The 24,467-nt window shown below is 44.4% G+C and overlaps 1 protein-coding gene across 3 annotated transcripts in view; it reads left to right on the top strand.

The window, feature by feature from the left end:
* PFKFB1 (6-phosphofructo-2-kinase/fructose-2,6-biphosphatase 1) overlaps positions 1–24,467 on the top strand; it is a 141,004-nt gene that overhangs the window by 111,942 nt on the left and 4,595 nt on the right. For 2 of the 3 annotated variants that reach the window (XM_082263671.1, XM_082263670.1), the window contains exons 8-12: positions 5,318–5,525; positions 11,773–11,919; positions 15,461–15,565; positions 18,394–18,523; positions 21,731–21,793. In XM_082263671.1, coding sequence (XP_082119797.1) covers positions 5,318–5,525; positions 11,773–11,919; positions 15,461–15,565; positions 18,394–18,523; positions 21,731–21,793 — 653 coding nt within the window. The remainder of the gene's footprint in view (positions 1–5,317; positions 5,526–11,772; positions 11,920–15,460; positions 15,566–18,393; positions 18,524–21,730; positions 21,794–24,467) is intronic. The other variant, XM_082263669.1, reaches the window with a different exon arrangement.

Below are 24,467 nucleotides of genomic sequence, written 5' to 3'. Positions count from 1 at the left end.
GCAGAGAGTGCAGGATTTAGGGGCATGATCTGCCCAATGTGCATGGTTCAGCTTTAACAGGCTGTCCACCTCTCATTTCCACCTCTCCTCGGCTGCCTTGTGCCCGCAGTAAATTAAGGACAGGCAGGGATATGAGTTGCCAGGAGGAAAGCTGGAAATTTTCTGCGTTTACAAGTGACGTGGTGATCGAGAGCAGAAGGCGAGCGCTGGAGTGGGTGCAATGGAGTTCTGTCATGTTGCGGCTGAGAAAAAAAGCCCACTGGCCTCTTGTGTTTGACACACGTGACTTAGAGCATTTAAACTGTCAAGGGGATATCCTAGATGGGTTTTTTTTTTTTTTTTTTTTTTTGTGCAAGACTGAAATAAAGGCCCTGTACCAGGAGGGTGATTGGACATGTAGGCGCGATCCAGCTTCCGCTCTGTCTCCCAAATCGAGCTTCACTCACTGTCACTTTACAAAATTAATTTGTATAGGCTTGTGGAGAGGGTGCGGTACAGACATCTCTTGTGCAGACTTATGAGGGGGAGACACCCTGTCTGAATAATGGCTGTTTCCCATGACTTGGATAGTTTGAGGCTCCTCTATACACTGCCATTTTATAGGTTGTGAGACTTCTTCAGTGACTTTTGAGCATCTCAAAGGAAAGCTACAAAGATTTGGGGTAACATTTCTGCAAAAAATATAATGCATAAGAATAACTGACCACTTACTGTGTGTATGCATATAATTGCAGACTGAGCTACGGAGTGATTCAACTTTTTCAAGAGGTGGCATGGAGAAGCAGAAAAGTTTAAAAAGGACCCAAGAGCACCACCTGCTGACTAAAAAAAACAAAAAAAAAAAAAACATTATGTACTTAAAAAAACAATTCAAAGACCATAAATAAAATGATAAATATGCACAAAACCCCTATGTTTTTTTTTTTTTTTTTTTTTTTTTTTTTTTTTTTTTTTTTTTTGTATGCAGTTTTAGAGATGAGACAAATATATTTTGCGGTTTCTATATGTTCATATGTAACTAAAAGAACAATGTACACTGTCATATACAGTGTGTACATAATGCATTATATTCCTTCTCTATTGTGCCACACCAAGGACACACAGTCTATGATGAGGATTGTGTATATGCGCTACCTGTTTAATTTGCTGCTTGTCTAATGTATTCCTCTCTGCAGTGGATTTTTATGGTTTGCTTCTACTGTAGGTACCAGTAACCTGACCTATGGCATTATGTACTAAGACTTATGGCACCAACTGAACTTGGAAACCTTTGTTAAAGGCTTTCCACTGCATTATCAAGTTATTATCACAGCAGTCAATTTGTGGTGTTTGAGTTATTGTCTGATGATTGTGATGCCAAGGATATGTACAGTATGCCATGGATGTAGAAGCATTGTTGTCTGCATAATAAAGGCTTTCAGCTCAAGCAGTTTGTGGTGTCCCTCACCTGCTTATCCCCTTTGAGACTAAGCTTTTTTCTGACACTTGTTGCTTACAAGTTAAAATCAGTATCTTTCTTTCTTTGACGTACACAGCTCCTGATCTTCTTAACCATTGGGTTATACTGCCTCCTACAGGAGTAGGACACTAGGCAGAAAAAAGTCTGGCTATGCCTATGGGCAGTCGTTAACCTTGGTGGTTCAGAGAGAAGGTGGTTCTGCGCCTCTGTCACTTGTTTCCTCCTCAGGTTGTCTCTGATTTTCATTTGAATGAAGACATTTTGTTGCTTTCCTTGTCCCAGGGCAAAACATCTGAAGGAAATTGCTTTGCGTGCCTTGGATGTGTCCGGGCAATTAGGTGTACCTGGCAGCTACGGAGTCCTTTAGGAAGTCAGACTCACTATTTATGCTCACGGATGGGCCTCGGAAAGGGTTGCCCGCTTCCCCTGCAACCATTTTTTGATGATCAGACATATAGTGGTTCAGGTCTATTCCATCAAGGGTCAGGTTCCTCCTTTCCCTGTCAAGGCGCATGCTACTTGGGCACTCGGTGCCTCCTGGGCCTTCCGTCATCCGGCGTCGGTGACGCAGGTTTGCAAGGCGGCCACCTAGTGCAGATGCTTCCTTTGGACGCAAGGTTTTGCAGGCTGCTGTTTAGAGGACCTGATCCTCTTTGAGGGTGTATTGTTTCAGGTGAGATCCAGTTGTTTTGGTTGAGCTCCTGTTTACCTGGTTGGCTATAGTTAGCCTTGGGAGTTTTTTTTCACTATTCCCACCCTCATGTTTAACACTGCTTTAATATAGTGCTAGAATTAATGCTCTCATTCTAACGATTGTGGCAATACTTCACATGTATGGTTTGAACGCTGTTTAAATTTGCGGGCGCTACATACTATTATTATTATTTCAGGTTCTTGTATAGCGCTGTCAATTTACGCAGCGCTTTACATATACAGTAAAACCTTGGATTGCGAGCATAATTCGTTCCGGAAACATGCTTGTAATCCAAAGCACTCTTATATCAAAGCAAATTTCCCTATAAGAAATAATGGAAACTCAGATGATTCGTTCCACAACCATTTATTCATAAGTCCTTCAGTTTATAGTTCATATAAAAAGATTATAGCATTGCTATAGGTTGTGTAACCATAACATTTCCATCCACAAATAGCCGCTTCCACAAGGGGATTAGAAGCAAAATCCAGCAGGAGCTACAGAGTATCAAAGAGAAGAGAGGCGCCTCTAAGTGTAGCAATATGGTTCCATTTAATGAAGGTACAACATTTAGCAACTCACATGGTTGATGAATAAAACAGGCACATCTAAGTATGCAGGCATCCAGGGTAAAGCTGTCCACATAGACCATCCTCCTCACCGCTGGCTCTCACTGCTGTCAGTCTGCAATTGTGACCGGGAAGACCACCCTGGAGTAAAGTGGTCTGAAAGCGAAGGGCAGCATGGAAGGGATGACGTAGATGGCGGTGCAGAGGACGGTCTATGTGGACAGCTTTACCCCGGATGCCTGCATCCTTAGATGTGCCTGTTCCAATCATCAACCATGTGAGTTGCTAAATGTTGTACCTTCATTACATTTAACCATATTGCTACACTTAGAGGTGCCTCTCTTCCCTTTTATACTCAGCTGTGACTTGAGGCTACTTGTATATCAAGACATCGCTTGTATATCAAGTCAAAATTTATTTGAAAATTTTGCTTGTATTGCAAAGCGCTCTTAAACCAAGTTGCTCTCAAACCAAGGTTTTACTGTACATTGCACATTCACATCAGTCCCTGCCCTCAAGGAGCTTACAATCCTAAGGTCCCTAACTCACATTCATATATACACAGTAGGGCCAATTTTTTTATACAGGATTCAATTAACCTACCAGGTCTTTGGAGTGTGGGAGGAAACCCACGCAGCCACAGGGAGAACATGCAAACTCCAGGCAGGTAGTGTCGCGGTTGGGATTCGTACCAGCAACCCTCTTGCTGCTAGGTGAAAGTGCTAACCACTACACCACTGCGTTCGCTTCTGTGTGCAAGGGATGGGGCGCTTTTAAACTTGTTTTTTTTATTTTGCTTTGTATTTTTTAGTTTTACACTGTCCTTTAATTTTTTTTTTTTTTTTGATTACTTTTATTTCCGTCACAAGGAATTTAACCACTTCAGCCCCGGAAGATTTTACCCCCTTCCTGACCAGGCCCTATTTTGCTATTCGGCACTGCGTTACTTTAACGGACAATTGCGCGGTCGTGCGATGCTGTACACAAACGAAATTTACGTCCTTTTTTCCCCACAAATAGCTTTCTTTTGGTGGTATTTGATCACCCGTGCAATTTTTTTTATTTTTTGCACTTTAAACAAAGAGCAACAATTTTTAAGAAAAAAAAAAACAAATTTTCACATTCTACTATGACCTTACCAAAAAATAAAATTTTTTTTTTTAATTTTTTAGGCAAATTTGTTTTCTGCTACATATTTTTTTGCAAAAAAAAAAAATAGCAATAAGTGTATTTTGATTGGTGGTTTGCGCAAAAGTTATTGCGTCTACTAACAACGGGAAAGATTTTTCATTTTTTTATTTACTAGTAATGGCGGCGATCTGCGTTTTTTTTATTCTTGTTTTTTTCGGGACTGCGACATTGCGGCGGACAGATTGGACCCCTGACTGACATTTTTGACACTTTTGGGGGTACCAGTGACATTACTACAGTAATCAGTGCTAAAAATATGCACGGTTACTGGAATGATACTGGCCGTGAAGGGGTTAACAGTATAGGTGATCAAGGGGTTAAATGTGACCCTAGGGGAGTGATTCTAACTGTGTGGGGACGTGGCTTCTGAGATGACCATAGACCTGTGATCCTATATAGCAGGATCACATGGGCTGTGTGATCATCCCAGGGAGGAGGACAGTCGGCTGTGTTACAACAGCCGATCGTTCTCTCAGCGGGGAGCGATCGAATGTCAGGCGGCAATCTGAGCCGCCTGACACACGCATCGGCTCCCCCCCCCCCCGACAAGCGGGGACAGAAGTGTACCGGCGGCAGCGCGCACACTCGCCCCCTAAACTCCCGAGAGCGAGCCCCGTACATTTAAACCGATTCCCCCAGGTGCGGCTTCCTGCTGCAGTAAATCTACGTACGGAGTTAATTATCCCTTGTGACAGTAATAGGCAGTTACTGTTAGACAGGTACTCCTTTTTTTTTTTTTTTTTTCGTACAAAATCTCCCAAATGCAGCGTTTTTACAATTTTCCAGTAACTAGGGATTAACACTAGATGCCCATTTCTTAGCGGGTTCTGAAGTGCATCTGAATCCACCCAAAATCCTCTCGACTATTCGTGTATTTTTTGTGTTCACGTGATTGGTATCCGACATAAAAGAAAGTAAGGCAATACACTTGACCGAGCATTTGAAACCACACCAAAACCGAGATTTTTGGGGCTTTAAAGGGCTTGTCAGGATTGAAATAAGCAAAACTGTCAGTTGCTAGGGCAGTCAGAGTTGGAAGTCACCTAAAAGTTGCCTCATAATTTCTTAACTTCACGGTTTCCAGTTATCAAAATCCCTCCTTACAAGATAAATAGCTGAAGCTCAGATTACACACACAGCTTGAAGAGTGAAAGTGGTTGCTCATGTCTCTTATTTGCTCTGTAGGGATCTGTACGAAGCTTTGCTTTTAGAACTGGATAGTCCCACTACTGCAGTTGCCTTTGAAAGCTTAGATTGCTTTTTTAATACCAGTGTCATTGGTGCATCCTACATTAAATATAAAGGGTGACTATAATGGTTTAGAATCATTTTGATTCCTCCCCCCCCCCCCAATAAAATCAAGTATTTGATATCATTTTTTTTTTCCATTTTCTTTTGTTGCAGCTCTCTGTCATATATTAAAATTTTTAATGTTGGGAGCCGCTATCTGGTGAATAGAGTGCAGGATCACGTTCAAAGCCGGGCTGTTTACTACCTGATGAATATCCACGTAACGCCACGCTCAATCTACCTATCCCGCCATGGGGAGAGCGAGCTCAATCTTCTTGGAAGGATTGGTGGGGACTCTGGACTTTCAGTACGAGGAAAACAGGTAAGTCAACTAATAGAGTAAGATTTTTTTTTTTTTTTTTTGTCCTTACCTGGATATCATATAAACCCTGTGCTTTGCCAATACAGGCCATAACAGAAATGCTTTAATGCCCCCACCACGCAATGCATGCTCACTTTAGTTTTTACTACCCTGATCATTCGTTAGCAGCTAGGGACGAGGTAAAGAAGCCTCATGATCTATTCTAGTCAGCGCAGTGCTGTCAAATGGGGAAGGGAAACCTCAGCCATATCCAAGCTCTAATAGCCACACGTCAGCGCTGTCACATGAGGAGTAGGAGTGTGGGTCACATGCTCTTCCATATGGTAAAGTGCTGAGTGTTCGACCTTAAACAGAACAGCAGGGAACGGAAGGAAACAGTATGTGTTACAGGAAAGTGGGGTATTAATGCCAAACCTCTTCTACCCCAGCCTAGAACTGAGATAATGCTTATTAGTTGCTATGAGGTTCCCAGCTCTTTTAATTTCTTTGTCAATAACCCCAAGTGTTGCTAGAAATTCTGTGTAAAAACGGTTTCCCCCAAGCATTACTCTACAATGGTTACTATAACCATTTCTACATACAAATATTCGGATTACGAGGGGTGAAGGATCTTGGCCCTCACTATTATTATTTCAGGTACTTGTATAGTGCTGCCAATTTACGCAGCGCTTTACATACAGTGCCTTGCGAAGTATTCGGCCCCCTTGAACTTTGCGACCTTTTGCCACATTTCAGGCTTCAAACCTAAAGATATAAAACTGTAATTTTTTGTGAAGAATCAAAACAAGTGGGACACAATCCTGAAGTGGAACAAAATGTATTGGATATTTCAAACTTTAACAAATAAAAAACTGAAAAATTGGGCGTGCAAAATTATTCAGCCCCTTTACTTTCAGTGCAGCAAACTCTCTTCAGAAGTTCAGTGAGGATCTCTGAATGATCCAATGATGATAAATAGAATCCACCTGTGTGTAATCAAGTCTCCGTATAAATGCACCTGCACTGTGATAGTCTCAGAGGTCTGTTTAAAGTGCAGAGAGCATCATGAAGAACAAGAAACACGCCAGGCAGGTCCAAGATACTGTTGTGGAGAAGTTTAAAGCCAGATTTGGATACAAAAAGATTTGCCAAGCAGTATCAGACCACTGCAAATCTACGAAGACCTGGCCGTCCCTCTAAACTTTCAGCTCCTACAAGGAGAAGACTGATCAGAGATGCAGCCAAGAGGCCCATGATCACTCTGGATGAACTGCAGAGATCTACAGCTGAGGTGGGAGACTCTGTCCATAGGACAACAATCAGTCATATACTGCACAAATCTGGCCTTTATGGAAGAGTGGCAAGAAGAGAGCCATTTCTTAACCAATTAAGCCCCGGAAGATTTTACCCCCTTCCTGACCAGGCCCTATTTTGCGATTCGGCACTGCGTGAATTTAACTGACAAATGCGCGGTCGTACCCAAACGAATTTGACGTCCTTTTTTTTTCCCCACAAACAGAGCTTTCTTTTGGTGGTATTTGATCACCTGTGCGTTTTTTTTTTTTTATCATGCACTAAACAAAAGCGACCATTTTGCAAAAATAACAATGCAATGTATAGGCACTGAAAGTTAATAATTTTTCAAGCTGCATATCTGGAGCCCAGAAAAGCTTTGGCATAAACCAAAGCTTTTAGACCTTAAAACGCAGCTTTCTCTTACGTCCTCCGACAGTCGCCGCCTCCTCTAAGTCATCACTATTGGGTATTGACTTCTGCTCCGCAGGAGTAGCTAGGCATAAGACTTAGTCAAAAGAACAAAGGCATTTGCATATACACACCCATGGGGGCTGTCCCACTGGTCAATACCCCCCTGCAGTGACCACTCCCAACTCAGTTTCTTTCTGCCTAGCGTCAGGAGTAGTTAGGCTTCCCTGTGCTGGGGCTACAGTCTCAGCCTTTCTAATCCTTTTTTGATTTTCTTTGAAAATGTCAAGTTTTTTTCTTTACTTTACTAGCTGTTTATTTTGTCAGCTTTAGTTTTAGTCGATTCTTTGGATGAAGATGGATTCATGCGGAGCTGGGAATCGGACTGACCGCCCTGGTTCTCCAGAGCAGAGGGTCAGAGGGACCCCCAGCCCACCATCGAGCGTTCAGCCGTGGTTCGTCCTGGCATTATGAACGACCCATCCCTGTTTGCAGCAGGGATGCAGCCGTGAGGTGGCTACCTCACTGGACACATCTGCGGTGCTGCAGTGTAATGTCCTTGGCTAATGGCATTCCCTGTCAGATGAGGACAGCGGCTTTCCGTTCTGAGAGGCTCCCCACGCCATCTGGTACAGGTAAGTACTTCTGTGTGGGGCCTCTGTCTGGGGTGGCAGTCCTGTGTTACTGTGTGTCCCCCATGTCTGTACCAGTGTGGGTCTCCGTTGTGATCCCTGCGGGGGTCTTTTGTACATACGCTGCGCTGTGTTTGTGGGAGCCCCTTTTCCCTGTCACTGAGGTGTTTTCACTGGGGGTGCAGACGATGTGTGTGGCGGCCGCAGAGGGAAAAAAACGCGCGGTCCGCCATCTTTATTTTGGGCAGGCATGTTGGCTTCACTGTGGGCTGATTTACATGCTGTTTTGGCGCCATCCGGTGCGTGGCAGAACGATCGTTCCGCTCATGTTCGGCGGCCATTTTCCTGAAGTCTCCCATTCAGTTCTATGAGCAGCCATTTTCCCTGAGTCCTTTGCAGTTTATAGTTCAGCCTCTCATGACCTCACTTCCTTTTCCTCTGAAGCAGCGATCTAGGTGGTAACACTCTGTGGGGCTCTGCAGACTGTCTCTTCCATAACCTTCTGTTTTGTCATTTCTGGCTCAGTTTTCTTCGCCTATTGGGGGTCTTTTGTCACTGTTCATATAGCGGTGGGCTGCGCACTCCGCAGCGGTTTTAAAGGGACAGTACCCTTTTTATTGCATTATTATTTTCACCTTGGGCAATGGATTCTCAGGACAGCAAATTCCCTCCAGCCCTGGTGGGGGACCCCAGTCCTGCTGTGGCCCCTGCTATGCCTGATTTGGCCGCTGTAGTGGCGTCCTTGGTGTCCAAAATGGAGGTGCTGATGGCTGAACGTGCTGCTAGGATGAGGCCCAGATTATCTCTCTCCTCTGATTCAGATGGTGATCTGGCTGCTGCGGTGGGTGTGCCCTTTTCAGGGTCTCGCTCATCCTTAGATCCGCTGGGGTCTGAGGGGGAGGCGGAGGTGGAGAGGGTTGATGTTTCTCTCCCGGGGTCGCCTGAAGAATGGATGAGTTGATTGTTTCTGTAAAAGAAACACTACATTTGGAGGATGAGCCCAGTCCTGTGGGCATTGTGTCCTCATTTGGGACACACAGGACCCGCAAGTCGGCGCAGGTTTTTCCCTGCCCCGCTGAGTTTCATTACACTGTTAATGAACTGTGGCGCACTTTAAAACGTCCATTCATGGTACCTAGTCGGTTTAAATTACTTTCTCTGACGCTCATTGACAGACGCAGTCCTCTTGATTAATAACACATTGGGTTATACTGCCCTCTACAGGAGTAGGACACTAGACGGAAGGAAAACGTTCTGTCCACACCTTAGGGGCAGTCCCAGAGGGTATATCCTCTCTCTGTCTCTCGTTAGGAGTAAGGACCTAAGTTCCTTGCTGGGATCTTTGGTCCTGGCAGGATTTTTTTTTTTTTTTTTTAGAAAAACTTTTTATTAGGCAGCTTTTTTCTCCAGTGTTCCTGTGAGATCTTTAAGCAAGTACGCTGAAACTGGTCGACGGGCTGGATGTTGAGATCCAGGGGTCACCCCAGTCAGCCTGCGAGCGCGTGCAGGCCCTAGCCCCGCGCTGGGTCGGCCGCGACATAGTCCCACTGGACGGGGACTGACCCTGCGAGTTAAACGTCTCGCCTGGACGCCGACGACCAGTTGGAAACTGAGTCGCGGCATCCGTATTGGTCGACAGCCCCCCCACCTCGGTGGAGAGGGGTTCTGTCAGGAGTTGGCGCCTGCCTGTTCCGGTATGGTGAGTCAAGGTTCCAAGAAAGCTTTGGCTAATCTCCCTTTTCAGGGGGATCGCCTGTTTGGGGCCACCTTAGATGAGATCATAAAGGATGTCACTGGGGGCAAGAGCACTTTTTTGCCACAGACTGCTAAGGGTAAAGGACCTCGTAACAGGCGAGGACCTTCCTTTTCAGCTCATAAAAGGTTTGTTCGCTCCGCTGGGGCGAGCGAGAAGGGCTCCAAAGCCCCCTCAGGGGGTTTCAAAGGGCGCTGGTCGGGTAAACAAAAGTCTGGCTCAGCCAAACCTGAAGATAAAACCAATACAGCCTGAAGGTGCGCCCCCACCCATCTCTGGGGTGGGGGGACGTCTTCACCGGTTTCCAGATCCATGGCTTTCCTGAATCCCGGACAAAGGGGTTCAGGGGATCATACGGTCGGGATACAAGATCGTGTGTCAATCACTTCTACCGGTGCGATTCTTCCCTTCCAACATTCGTATGCTACAGGGGGCGGTAGTTTCCGTTCCTTGAGCAGAACGTTTTCTTCATTTTTTCCAAATATCATTCCCAGTTCCCTCCAGGAATCTGATCCGGTTGAGCGAGCGGACCAGGGAGTCTCTGGTCTGGTGGCTTCGGTCTCCAATGCTCAGCCAGGGGAAGTCACTACTTCCGATAGAATTCAAGTTTCTGATAAATGTGTGGGAACTGAGAGCGATCAGACTTTGTCTGATTTTTCTGGACCGAGCAGCGCTAGGGCAGCCTGGTTCGGATCCAGTCAGACAACGCCACGGCTGTGGCTTATGTCAATCACCAATGATTTCACCAGATGTGCCTTTATTGGGGCACCCCGGAGGTGGATCTGTTGGCATCTTGGCTCAACAGGAAGGTGCGGAGGTTTGTAGCTCATGCCCGCGATCCTCTAGCGGACGCAGCAGACGCGCTGATCGCCCCGTAGGGGCAGTATCAGCTACTGTATGTCTTCCCTCCTCTCAAGTTGCTGCTGAAACTTCTCCGCAGGATAGAGGTGGAGGGAATTCCAGTTATCCTGGTAATTCCGGACTGGCCTCGTCAAGCCGGGCACGCCGACCTGGACAGGCCGGTCGCGGACGCTCCTTGGAGACTTCCTCTCAGGGAGGATCTACGGTCTCAAGGACCGATCTTCCATCTTGCTTTACAATCACTGGCTTTAACGGCCTGGCCATTGAGACCCAGGTACTGAAGGACAAGGGATTGTCAGCTTCAGTTATTCCTACTCTAATTAAAGCAAGGAAAGCGACTTCTAGCAAAGTCTATTATCGCACATGGAAGGCTTATATTGCGTGGTGTGAATCTTTGGGATTTCCCCCACGTACCTATTCGGTGACCCGAATTTTGGCCTTTCTGCAACAGGGGGTTGAGCAGAAACTGTCCTTGAGCACTAGCAAGGGTCAGGTTTCAGCGTTGGCAATCTTCTTTCAGAAACCTTTGGCTACTCATTCCTTGGTGCGGAATTTCATCCAGGGAGTGCGGCACCTGGCTCCGCCAGTGCGCGCGCCCTTACCGCCCTGGGATCTTAATTTAGTGTTGTCGGTTCTTCAGAAACCTCCCTTTGAAGATATCAGGGAGATTCCCTTGCTTACGTTATCCCAGAAGGTGGCCTTCTTGGTGGCCATCACTTCTGCACGCAGGGTGTCAGAACTGGCCGCATTATCTTGTCGTTCCCCATATCTGGTGGTTCATAGGGACAAGGTGGTTCTTCGTCCGAATTCATCCTTTCTTCCTAAAGCGGTTTCAGAATTTCATCTGAATGAAGATATTGTGTTACCTTCCCTGTGTCCCTCTTTTGGGGTTGTTTTCTTGTTACCTACTGCTATGCTACCAAACTGAGTTGGGAGTGGTCACTGCAGGGGGGTATTGACCAGATGGGACAGCCCCCATGGGTGTGTGTATATGCAAATGCCTTTGTTCTTTTGACTAAGTCTTTATGCCTAGCTACTCCTGTGGAGCGGAAGTCAATACCCAATAGTGATGACTTAAAGGAGGCGGTGACTGTCGGAGGTCTCAGAGAAAGGAATTTTACAGATAATTTTACAAAAACTCAGTTTTTTCAAACATAGCTATCTTGAGACTTTACCGTGTGTGATCCCTATGTTCCTCCTGTGTAGCTAGTGCAAACATTGGGCTTCAACTCCACTTGAGGCATATACAGTATCTCTGATTGACTGTCCCATTAGACTACTGCAGTTTGCTCATGGTCTTCTTCTTGGTCTCTTTCAGTATGCTCATGCACTGGGAAACTTCATTGTGTGTCAGAAGATCCCAGACCTGAAGGTTTGGACCAGTCATATGAAGCGTACTATCCAGACAGCGGAAGCATTGCACGTACCGTATGAGCAGTGGAAGGCGCTGAATGAGATTGATGCGGTAAGTTGCATGGATGATCTTTGTAGACTCATTACTAAATAATGCCTTCGTATGATCCTAAATTTTGTTTAAAGAAACCAGTTGTAGCAGAGCATTTTCTCTAAGACTCCTTTCATACAGGCGGCCAGGGGGCAGTAACAGGTGGTTAAACTCACCTAAAAGCGGTTGTGGTGCAGAGGGTACACGTTGCAAAGGCAATAGTGCGGGAAGCATTAACACTACATGCAGAATTTGACAGGCGGTGCCGCCCATGTAGGTGAATATGGCTGTGTTGCAACTGTGAGTCAAATGCTTGGCTCACAGTTGTGACACAGCCTCGCAATGTAGGATTGCCACTAAGCAAATAAAAAAAAAAAAAAACCCGGCTTCAGGAGGTGGTATTGCCTCTTGAATAAAATGAGAGAGAATAAATCGGCGCTACTTTCTCATGGGAAATAATCACAAAAGGCCGTGAATCGCATAGTACACACAATAGTGTATAATAACAAATCCCTAGAATGGGATATATATATATATATATATATATATATATATATATATATATATATATATATATATATATATATATATATATATATATGAAAATAGATGGATGAGAATAAAGTGTTTAAACAATATTGATTAAATTGCATAATAACAATAAAACGTGCAATAAATGCCATAAATTAATATGCAAATAAGCCAAAAAGAATACATAATGACAATATATGGTATTACGTAAATGTTTAAGCATGGATGGTGCAATAAGTCAATAAAGTGCTCAGGTGCAATATAAATGATTAATCACAGAAGAATTGTCCATGTGCAAAAAGGTGCAACAAGCAATGTGCTTCAAAAAATTAACTGTGACTCTTCTCAATTAAAAGGGACTCTTGTCATTCTCCACTGTTAGTAGGGACAGCGTGTCAAAGTGAGCTAACCCTTAGACAAGTTCAATGGCCGCTAACCTCCAAATACACTCATAAGTGCGATTTGTGGTATAAATCACCGGATACGAGGATACAACCAGATCTTCCTTCACAGATGGGGCTTTTTTTTTTTTACTGGGGCCAGGGTCCTCCTCCACAAAGCCCCATCTGTGAAGGAAGATCTGGTGGTATACAGCCTTAAATACTTATTTCAAAAAATGATTGTGCCCAGAAATGGTCATTCAGGTGTTTGTAAATGCTAAACTTTTTTAAAACCTTATTGGATAAAGTTGGGAGGGGGTAAATCTCCTGGCCATTTAAAGTGATAACCAAAAAAAGAGATCCTGTTTCCTTATAGCAGGTTAAACAGCACAGCGCTTGTGCTGTCAATTCTATCTTAAAACTGTAAAAAATCTGGCTGGTCCTGCCATTTACTGTGTCTCCCTCTGTGTGCTGACCGTGATAATCATGGCTAATGATCCCTTACTACCGTGGTCTGTCTGCATGCCTCCGTCGTCCACTGTCTTGTAGGGATGTAACGATATCAAAATCTCACGGTACGATACAATTTCGATATTGACCTCACGGTACGATATTTATTGCGATATTGTGGAAAAGCTCATGGTATTGTTAAATAGCTCATGATAGTGTTTGTGATGATAATAGCAAAAAAATGCCGACATTTATTCTGCTTTTGCCAGTCAACAGGCAATTTATTGTTGTATTTATGGATCCGTGACAACATAAAACACTGATTTGTTCCGCGGGACTGTGTTTACTCCTCTTGCTTTTTGACGGACACCTGTCCTTTTAATATTGTAACCCAACCACGACGATATCGCGATATGACCACGACGATATCGAGACGACCACGACGATACGATATTGCGATATCTTCGATATCGTTACATCCCTACTGTCTTGCCTTTCTGCCCCCCCTCCTCCTTGCCTGTCAGCTTGGGAGTCTGTGTCTCTGCTGTTAATAAAGTAAAATGTCATTGCTAGCCCCTCTTTTTAAGCTCCCATCCTGCACTGTATAAGTGTTTGTAAGAAACAAGTCTCTAAATACCTTTTTTGTGAAGTAACTTCAGGCCGGTCACACGACTCCCGTCCGCTCTGATACAATCCAGGGCTACAGCAGGAGGAGCTGAGTGGCTAGCTTGGGGGTCGCGTGTCTCCCGGCTGATGACAGAGGCAGAGCTCGACGACTCCTGCTGTAGCCCTGGATGGTAGTACCAGAGCGGCCGGGAGTTGTGACCGGCCTGCAGATACTTCACAAAAAGGTATTTAGAGGCTGTGTTTTTTTACAAACACTTATACAGAAGAGAGGGGCTGGCAGCAAGGCATAATTTAGGGTTACAAACACTTTAATGCAGTCTGTCTCATTAGGGAGCTTCTTTCAATTCCTGTTCTGTAATTGTAAAAGGAAGGGGGAGAAAATCAAGGTTAAACAAGGTTGGAGGGGAATTTTCCTCAGGCAATTGTCATCAAAACAGGTTAGAATATTTAATCTCCCCTTTTGTTCTGGAGACAACTCCTAAAGTTAAGCTCCGTACACACGTACCGATCGTCGGCCGTAAATATTCGGCCGACGACCGATCGGCCGATTGTATGCTTGTTAGTATGATGCAGCCGACAGCGCACTTTCGGCCGAAAAGAATCAGTCATGTAGGCATTAAAATTTTTGTTGGCCAACACCAGAATGGCCGATTGTTCGCCAGTCAGTACAGATTTCGGCCGACAATCAGCAGATTTGCAAGACTGGGCATGCTCAGAGAAGAAAAAAAACACGGAAAGTTAACCATCACATGACATCACATCTGCAGTCGGCTGTTGTTGGCCGACAAAATTCGTGTGCAGTCTTTTGCACTTTTCAGCGGACAGGACAGCCCTGGACAAAAGACGGCCGATCGTTCGGCCGACGATCGGTACATGTGTACGGGGCTTTAAGCATTGATCCTTAATTTGGAAGTTTTAGGTAATTACTTGACCTCCTGAAAGTAAACCTGTTTAAACCAAATGCTGCATCTGTTAACTTTTTTTCCTAAGCAGGCAGCACTTTAGAAGGGCAGAAGGCTGTGCCAGCGGAGGGCACTCTACAAGAATGGCGGTCTCTGTGAGGGCGACAGTCTCTGCCGGAGGAGGGCGCTCTGCAAGGGTGGAGGTCTCTGCTGGTGGAGGACTGTGCTGGAAGAGGGCACTCTGCAAGGGTGCTTAAATGGGGCATATAATAGGGAGGCGGGCACTCTAAAAGTGGAGGGCACCTCAGAATCAATAAAATATAGGACAGAAAGAAAGCCACCACAACATTTGTAATGTTAGAATTTAGTCTTAAATCGGGGAATTAGATTGTGGTGTTGAGAGGTGGAGGAAGAGTGTTGTGAATTCTAATGTATAACAATTATTCTTTTTCAGCCATGTCTTTTTTTTTTTCTTTTTTAAATTGGCTTTTTGCTGAGAATGACCACTGTCATAACAGGTTGAATTGAGACAAATGTGCCAAAGACTGTAGATTTTTTTTTTTTTTTAAGGCTCAAAGTTCCATCTATCCATCCTGTGTATCTTTTGAAATGATGACCTTGCTTCCGGTTTTCCTGATCAGGAATTATTTTTAATAATAATAATCTCTGCAGGGTGTGTGCGAGGAGATGACTTATGAAGAGATACAGGATCATTTCCCTGAGGAATTTGCGCTAAGGGACCAGGACAAATATCGCTACAGATACCCCAAGGGAGAGGTGAGTGCGGAGGAAGCTGAGCTGCCGCTATCACAAGGAATGTTCAGAACAATGTGCCACTGACCCTTCCCACAGTACTGGTCAGGGTCATGTTATGTCAAGATGTGCAGATTTGCAAGTACATCAACTTCTGTTAATGTGGTATAATGTTAGAACCTGATGGGCAGGAGAAAGGAAAGTTTGTAAACCACTACTACTGAATGATCTTTTCTACCAGGCATGCATTAAGTCCCCGGTTACACCTAAGGTGGTGGTAACCCCACTTTTTCATCTTTTACCTACAGGTAAGCCTGTAAAAATGCTTACCTGTGGGTACTGTGAATATCTCCCAAACTTACATTGTTTAGGAGATATTTAGAATGCATGCAGCCGGTGACATATTTTTTTTACTGCGGTTTACTACCGCTTTAAAGGAATAATTTGCAGTACTTGCAAACCATTTTTTATGCTCTATTCTGCTAACTGAGTTACAGGTGGGGCACCACCCATGACCTTCTGTCTGCTGGCAAATATGGGATGTAAGGAGGGACATGCCCTCTCCTATCAGCAAATATTTACCTGTAGGGAGAGATATGCTCCCATCAGTTTGCTGGCAAATATGGATCTGTATGGAATTTGTTAGGTTGCACAGAAAGAGGAGCTTTTCAACTTGCTCACAATGTTTAAGACCCCTTTCAAATGGCCATTCAAATCAGGTCTAGTTAAGGTGACCTGATTGGGCGGTCTATTCACCCCAATGTACCAGCAGCTGTAAATGGACTTTTTTGTCAGTTTACAGCCGCCTACCTCAAATCTGGTGTACTAGAAAACAAATGGAAGCGGATCTGTTCTCTGTGTAGGCGGATCTTATCAGAGGTAGTTGGCTGTTAATGGACAGTGAAGTCCACTTACACCCGACGGCCCATAGAGCAGAGTGGGCTCTGTCCGTGTCTGCTCTACATAAACTGTGCATACACTGACTTGTCATCTGCCTGCTCTGATCTGTGAGCGGATCCCCTGCTGATTGGAATGGAGTCTGCTCTGAAAGGGGCCTAAATGTCAATGAAGCACTTAACACTTACGTTTTTGGATTGCTATCAAGTATTTAAATGTCCTTTTTTTTTTAAACTTGTAAAAAGTCTTTTGGCTGTTCTACCATTAAAGTGTTACTAAACCCAGGAGCCTGCATTCACTATATCTGGTCTCCCTCCGTACACAGAACATGGAAATGTAATTGTTTTAGTAAACAGTTAAACTCTCATCAGCAGTGTATAGCAATCTTGTGACTTTTATCAGTGTCTGGTTAAAGCTTGTAAGAGTTGTTTTCATTCTGCTCCGACTGTCCTATAAGGCTGCAGGACCTCTGACCCTCTGTCTGGTCAGTGCTGATTGGCCCTGTGCTGATCACATGCACTCTCCCAAGAAGAAAAAAAAACCTCTAGCAATACACACCAAACTGAGCATGTGCAGCTTGTCCCCTGGCCTCTATTCTAACAGGAGATAGATTGGGGACTGTGAAAGAAGTGGAGGAACAGCGAAAGCTGGATTAAACAGCCTTTTTACACAATGCAGAGGCTTAAACTCTTAGGTTCCACAGTAAGTAGAACAAGCATGCTTTACTGCATATACAGACTGATTTTACTGTAGTGAGTTTAGTAACACTTTAAGTCACGTTGAGCATGCAAAGTCAGAACTCCTAATCTGTACACTTGTTTTGAGTCAATGACTTGGAGCATTAAAGCCCATTAAGCAAATGACAGCCAGGGGACTGGTATTTTTAGAAGAAGTAAGCAAATCCATATCTCAAAATAGGCCCACTTTAAAGAAACCCTGTCATATTGCCCTTTCAGGGCAAAGTGATGGTGTCTGCACTTAGTGTTACTAAGCCCAGGAGCCTGCATTCACTATATCTGGCCTCTCACAGTACACAGCACATGGAGATGCAATCATTTCAGTAAATATAAACCGCTAAATACCTTTTCTCATCAGCAGTATATAGCGGTCTTGTGACTTTTATCAGTGTCTGGTTAAAGCTTGTAGGAAGTTTTCATTCACCCCTGATTGCCCTGTGAGATAGCAGGACACCTGACTCTGCTTGGACATTGATGATTGGCCCTGTGCTGATCACATGCACTCTCTCCCAAGAAAAAAACTCTAGCAATACACACCAAACTGAGCATGTGCAGACTGACTCCACCAACTCCATCTTATCCAGACATGTTTTGGGGGCAATGAAAGAAGAATCGGAGCAGGCGGGAGCGAACAGCCTTTTTACACAATGCAGAGGATTAACCCCTTAGGTTCCACAGTGAGCATACCAAGCATGTTTTACTGCATATCCAGACTGATTTTACTGTTGTGAGTTTAGTAACACTTTAAGCTCTACTTCCCCAGGTATGCATACTTACACGGTCATGATCAATCACTGTCATACCACTGCAGCATCTTCCATCTGTTCAGACAGGTGTTGCAGAATATACAGGGGGAAGATGTCAAGGCAGGGCACAACCCCACCCTGCCTCTGATCCTTTCCTTCTCACATGACCGCAATTGGGTTAATTAATCTGCAGCTCGGATCTGAGCACTGTCACATGAGGGGTGACCTGCTTCCCCATAGCGGAAATCCTCATTCTGTTAGCTTAGTGTTCTGGCAGTGTGAGGAGAAAGTGTGGGTGGGCAAGTATAGATGCCGGGGAGGTGGGGGGCTGGTGGGCGAATGGACACTTTAAATAAATCGGTATCCTTTCTCATTCAGTGTCTGCATAAAGACACTTTGGTTTTGTTTTTTCTCCTGGAATGATTCAGACCTTGCCCCCTTTCTGTTACATTCTGTTCTTTCATTCCTACAGTCCTATGAGGACCTTGTACAGAGACTGGAGCCGGTTATTATGGAGCTGGAGCGGCAGGAGAATGTTTTGGTGATCTGCCATCAAGCTGTTATGCGCTGCCTGCTGGCCTACTTTCTAGACAAAACAGCCGGTGAGTGCGGCCCATTATCCTTCAGCAACACAGAGATGATGTATTATCTGCTGCAACCATGTGCCCAATACTCCTTTTAAAGGTGTAACAATGCAAAAATGTGTGTAAATATAGCCGACAGTCAGCTTATGATGCGTGTGTGCACCCCCACCCCCCTGCTGCTACCGAATAAATAAAATACACTATATTGTATTTTACAAGTATTGGGACACCTGCCTTTACACACACATGAATTTTAATGGCATCCCAGTCTTAGTCTGTATGATTAAACCTTGAGTTAGCCCACCCTTTGCAGCTGTAACAGCTTCAACTCTTCTGGGAAGGCTGTCTACAAAGTTTAGGAGTGTGTCTATGAGAATGTTTGACCATTCTTCCAGAAGCACATTTTTGAGGTCAGGCACTGATGTTGGATGAGAAGGCCTGGCTCAGTCTCCACTCTAATTCATCCCAAATGTGTTCTATTGGGTTGAGGTCAGGACTCTGTGCAGGCCACTCAAGTTCCTCAACCCCAAACTCGCTCATCCATGTCTTTATGGACATTGCTTTGTGCATTTTTGCGCAGTCATGTTGGAACCAGAAGGGGCCATCCCCAAACTGTTCCCACAAAGTTGGGAGCATGAAATTCTCCAAAATGTCTTGGTATGCTGACGCCTTAAGAGTTCCCTTCACTGGAACTAAGGGGCCAAGCCCAAACCCCTGAAGAACAACACCACACCATAATCCCCCCTTCACCAAATGATTTAGACCAGTGCACAAAGCAAGGTCCATAAGTACAGGACATGGATGAGTGAGTTTGGGGTGGAGGAACTTGATTGGCTTGCAGAGTCCTGACATCAACCTGATTGCTCCAATTCATCCCAAAGGTGTTCTGAGCTTGTGAGTCAGGCCTTCTCTCAAACATCAGTGCCTGACCTCACAAATGCGCTTCTGGAAGAATGGTCAAACATTCCCATAGACACACTCCTAAACCTTGTGGGCAGCCTTCCCAGAACAGATGAAGCGATTAAAGCTGCAAAGGGTGGGCCAACTTAATTTTTAACCCTACAGGGGAAAATTGATCAGTTCTGATGTACTGACAGTGTCTCATTTCTAGAGTCCCTCAAATCCCAGGACAGTACAAATACCCCCTATGTGATCTCTTTTTGGAAAGTAGACCATTCAAGGTATTTAGTAAGAGGCATTGCGAGTTTTTCTGTCATTTATTTATGTGTCACCTTTTTTTTTTTTTTGGAAAATTAAGAAATTTAACTTTTTTGTTCAAATTTTGTACATGCTGTCCCTGAAACTGTCATATGAATGATTGGTGCGGTGGTGATCGGGGATACTGATGGTGACTATATATAATATATATAATATATATATATATATATATATATATATATATATATATATATATATATATATATATATATATATATATATATATATATATATATATATATATAATAAAAAAAAAAAAGGTAATAAAACATTTGACTTTGACCACAGCAGTGCAGTGTTAACATTCTGAAACTGTTCTACTCTGGGGGAAGTGATCAGGATTTTTTTACACTGACTGCTTTTAACAGTGGTGATCACTGTCATAAGCAATAGTTTTTTTTTTTTTTTATAAATGGCATCAATTAATTGCCATTCAGTGTGTACTATTGTGATAGCTGTGATTGACCACAGCTATCCCATGGTACTAAGGCTGTGACTAGCCCTGTCTGTACCATGGGATCACTGTGACCAATTGGCGATCAATACAATAGCACACAATACATGGCTATGAATGAAAGTAGTTAATTGTGTACAACTGTCAGGTGATTATTGTGATTGCTCACATGGTACCGGGACTGGCACAGCAGGTGATAGATCGTGCTGCAGCATGGCCCCAGGAGGACATCACATTCTCCCAGCAAAGCAGTGCTCTTGCTCAGCTGTCATTTGTTTATAGGTTGGGTGGGAGGCAGTTAAAATCGTTTGTTACCCCAACACTACATGTTCCTAATATGTGCCTGTTGTACCATGTACTTGTATGAGAAATTATCCTGTTCTCTTTGAATTGCTTCCTTTGTGTGAAATCCCTGGTGTTGCTGCCAGTCCCTCTGCTTTCCTATTAAAAACTGACCACACTAAGCATGAGAGCACACCATGGTCAGTTCTCTAGCTATGCTGGTGTGTACTCTCCTCGAATGATCAGACTTTTCCTGACACGACCCCGTTGCACAGCCATTCACTGGAAATCTGTGTGCTGCTGCTCCCCCCCCCCCCCTCCAAAGCTCTTGTACAGCTGAGTACAGAGGGAATGTGATCTGATAAGGGCATTTAGAATTTTATATCTATCCAAAAATGTTTTGGATTTAATTTCTATTTTAAACTGAATGGGTTGTTTAACAAGGCAATCATTTACAATCACTTTAAGATAAAGGGGTGGGCTGGTCACAAGACTGGGGGGGGGGGGGGGTGTATCGTGCTTAAGTCCAATCTATTGGTTTGGATGGACTTGGGTCACCAAGCCAAATTTAGTCAGCAATTGGACTATTGCTTGTGAGCCATTCACTGAATAAGTACTCTGACAGCTAGCAGGTGCTGCTGTATGTGGCGGTCAGATCAGGCTATCGCAGATGGCTCAAGTCCTGGCTAACAGATTGGTGTATTATGGGATGTGTTGACCATGTACTCCCCCCGCCTAAAACTTTATATCTCTATGCGGGAGAGAGGGAGAGTATTCTGGTTCTCTCCCACTGTCATTATTAGTGAGGATTGCTGGTTTCCGCACCTTGATGCCAATGTACCAATTTACCTTGCTCAGGGATATTTGCTAGTCTCATGGCCAGCCTATAGCAGTTGAAACTGATATGTAGATGGCATGAGCAGAGTAGCAGGTTTTGTGTGAGGGAAATATGTAGACTGCCATTGCTTCTGGAAATACTAGCTGACAGGCTTCAAACATGAAAGAAGCCTGCGGAAAACGTTCTATATATCTTTATTTCTGTACTTGTTTTGGGTGAGTGACCCTGAAAGCATTGAAGTCTCCACATCAGCGTGAAAGCCAGGCAATTGGCATCTTCAAAAAGGAAGCAGGAAACCGTGTACAGCCATCATGAAAGCAATATGTACTAGGCTCCCATTAAGGGAAGGCTGCTGATAGGAGTTGGTTCATGCTTTTATAGCTAGGCTTAGGACTTGTGTATGCACTGTGTAATATGTTTTTATTCTCCCTAGAAGAACTGCCATATCTGAAATGTCCTCTTCACACAGTATTGAAACTGACGCCCGTGGCCTATGGTGAGTGATCAATTTGCAAATCAAAGGGCCAGAAGGGAGTTACTTTTATTTGACTTCAGTTTCTGATGTTGATGGATGAATGTTGTGGTTTATTTGGCCAGTTTCTACTTCGTTCTGCAAACGTGGCTCAAAGAACATTTTTTTTTTTTTGTCAGTGTTGTGGTACTAATAAACAGTCACAATAGTTCTTGATGACCCAAAAATATGGCGAGAAACCCTATGCGCTTAGGAGTAAAAAGTAATCTAATAATATGCTCCTACTTAAAGAATAAATCTGAAAAAATTAAATCTGGTAAATGATAGTCATGAAGTATATCAAACAAATTTCAGTAGCGCAGGGATGGTGGAACGCAACTCACCACCACACAAGTGTTCATAAGCATATATGGAACATGAACCTACATGCAACCCTTAAAGAATGACTGACTAAAAGACATAAAATCAAAAAATCATCCGCAAATAGTCCATATGCTTGACTACATAAATGTGCACTTAATCCAAGGAGTATTTGATGGACGTGATATTAGGGGGATCACCCCAATCTCCACCAACGTGCCGGGGAAATGCCTGAATTGAACACACTCACCAGAAGGAGATGCTTACCCACTCTTGTGGTTAAGCTTAGAGGGCATAGATTGCAGAGATCACAGCAGAATCACACACCAGTTTCCAAACAAGGCTGTATCACTCCGATACATTTGGAAATAAAATAGCCTCCACTAGTGTAATAACGTTTACAACTTGCTTTATTAACACACAGTTTAACCACATTGCACTCACTTGAAGATGATTAACATGCACATAAATCTAGCTAGGAAGATGGACACCCTTCGGACGCTAATCCCAGGCTCCACCCCACAGGAGCGTGACCAGACGGTGTCCATAGTTACTGTGACAGCGGTGGAGGAGCATCCGAAGGAACTTTTACTGTGGCGTGGAGCCTGGGATTAGCGTCCGAAGGGTGTCTTCCTAGCTGAATTTATGTGCATCCTCTTCGAGTGCAATGTGGTTAAACTGTGTGGTAATAAAGCAAGTTGTAAACATTATTACACTAGTGGAGGCCATTTTATTTCCACATGTACCCGAGTGATACAGCCTTGTTTGGAAGCTGAGGTGTGATGCTGCTGTGATCTCTGCAATCTATGCCCTCTAAGCTTAACCACGAGGTTGGGTGAGCATCTCCTTTTGGTGAGTGTTCTAATTCAGGCATTTCCCCGGCACATTGGTGGAGATTGGGGTGATCCCCCTAATATCACGTCCATTAAATACTCCTTGGATTAAATGCACATTTATGTAGTCAAGCATATGGACTATTTGCAGATGATTTTTTGATTTTATGTCTTAAAGAATGACTAAAGGCTCGCATGTAGGTTCATGTTCCATATATGCTTATGAACACTTGTAGAGTGTTGTGGTACTGCTCAGCTCTTAAAGTGTAACCAGGGCCACCAAGGGGGTATCACTGGGCCTCCTGTAGGGGGATCAGTGCGGCGGGATGGGAGGACAATTGCACAATGCAGCACTGTCTGTCTTTCCCTCTGGCAGCTCAAAGCCGGTTCCTCCCCCTCTCCCTCCCACTGGCTTTTAGCTGCTGGAGGGAGAGACGCAGTGAAACATTCTGTAATTGTCCTCCCGACCTGCCACACTGATCTCCCCCCCCCCCCCTCCCCCTCTGTGTGCTGCCCTCCATCTGTTTGCCCCCTCGTCCCCTCCACAGCACTGCTGGCTTTCCTCTCCTGCTGGCTGCTGCGGGTACACAGGTTGATGAAGAGTGGGGGAAGGGGGCGGTAAATGGGTCCTTTACCTGCCCCTTTTCTAAATTGGACACAGTAGGCGATCGGTACTGATCCCTCTTGAGTCCATTGAAAACTGAGCTTATTAAACTGTTTACTATACTTCTGTTCGTGATTGAACAGGAGCCTCTGTCTCCTGTTCATTCACCTTCAGTGCAGCTGTGGCTACAGAGAAAGGAACTAAAGAATCTGTGTCCTCAATTCCTTTCTCTGTTGCACACTTTTTCCAAGGGGGGTCTTGTTGATCTGGTGATGGGTCCTTCCTCCCTCAGCAGCATTGATCCCTCTTCAGTGCAGTAATTTATTCTGAGCCCAGGCTGGTGTGTTGACTCACCCCCAGGGATTGTGTCCATGACTTTCCAGGCTTGGAAGTGGGTTAAGTGATGCTGGTTGTCATTCAACCCAAAAAAAAAAGACATTTAGTAGCAGAGAAAGGCTAGGTGCACACTGGCAGCAGTAAAAACGGTCAGTTGATCTGCGTTTTTAAAGACTGTCCACATTACTGCGGCTGCATTACTTCATAGTGCAGCAATTTTTAATTCAGCATGACAAGTTTTGACAGCTGACACCGCCTGTTAAACTTGCCCATTGAAGCCAATAGGACTGTGCCACAGCTGCTAGCTCATGGTAACAGCATGGCATTTCTGTGCAAAATACCACTTTGGCTTGGAGGGGTAGGCATTTAGGAAGTGGCAGCATGGCCTCCTCTGCAAACTGCCTCTAAAAGGCAATCCACTGCATTTTCCATTACAGAAGTGCTGAAAGTGTGAAAGAAGCCTCACTGGGGACAGCACTAGACTGAGAAGGAATATGGCAGCAGGAGCTATATATTTGAGAAAAACCTACTCAAAAAAAAAAAAAAAAAAAAGTTACCACTTACC

This window comes from Pelophylax lessonae (assembly GCF_965119305.1).
Source record: "Pelophylax lessonae genome assembly, chromosome: 7".
In the NCBI taxonomy this organism is placed as follows: domain Eukaryota; kingdom Metazoa; phylum Chordata; class Amphibia; order Anura; family Ranidae; genus Pelophylax; species Pelophylax lessonae.
The sequence above is the reverse complement of the archived record's forward strand: the minus strand, read 5'-3'. Positions and strand labels throughout refer to the sequence as shown.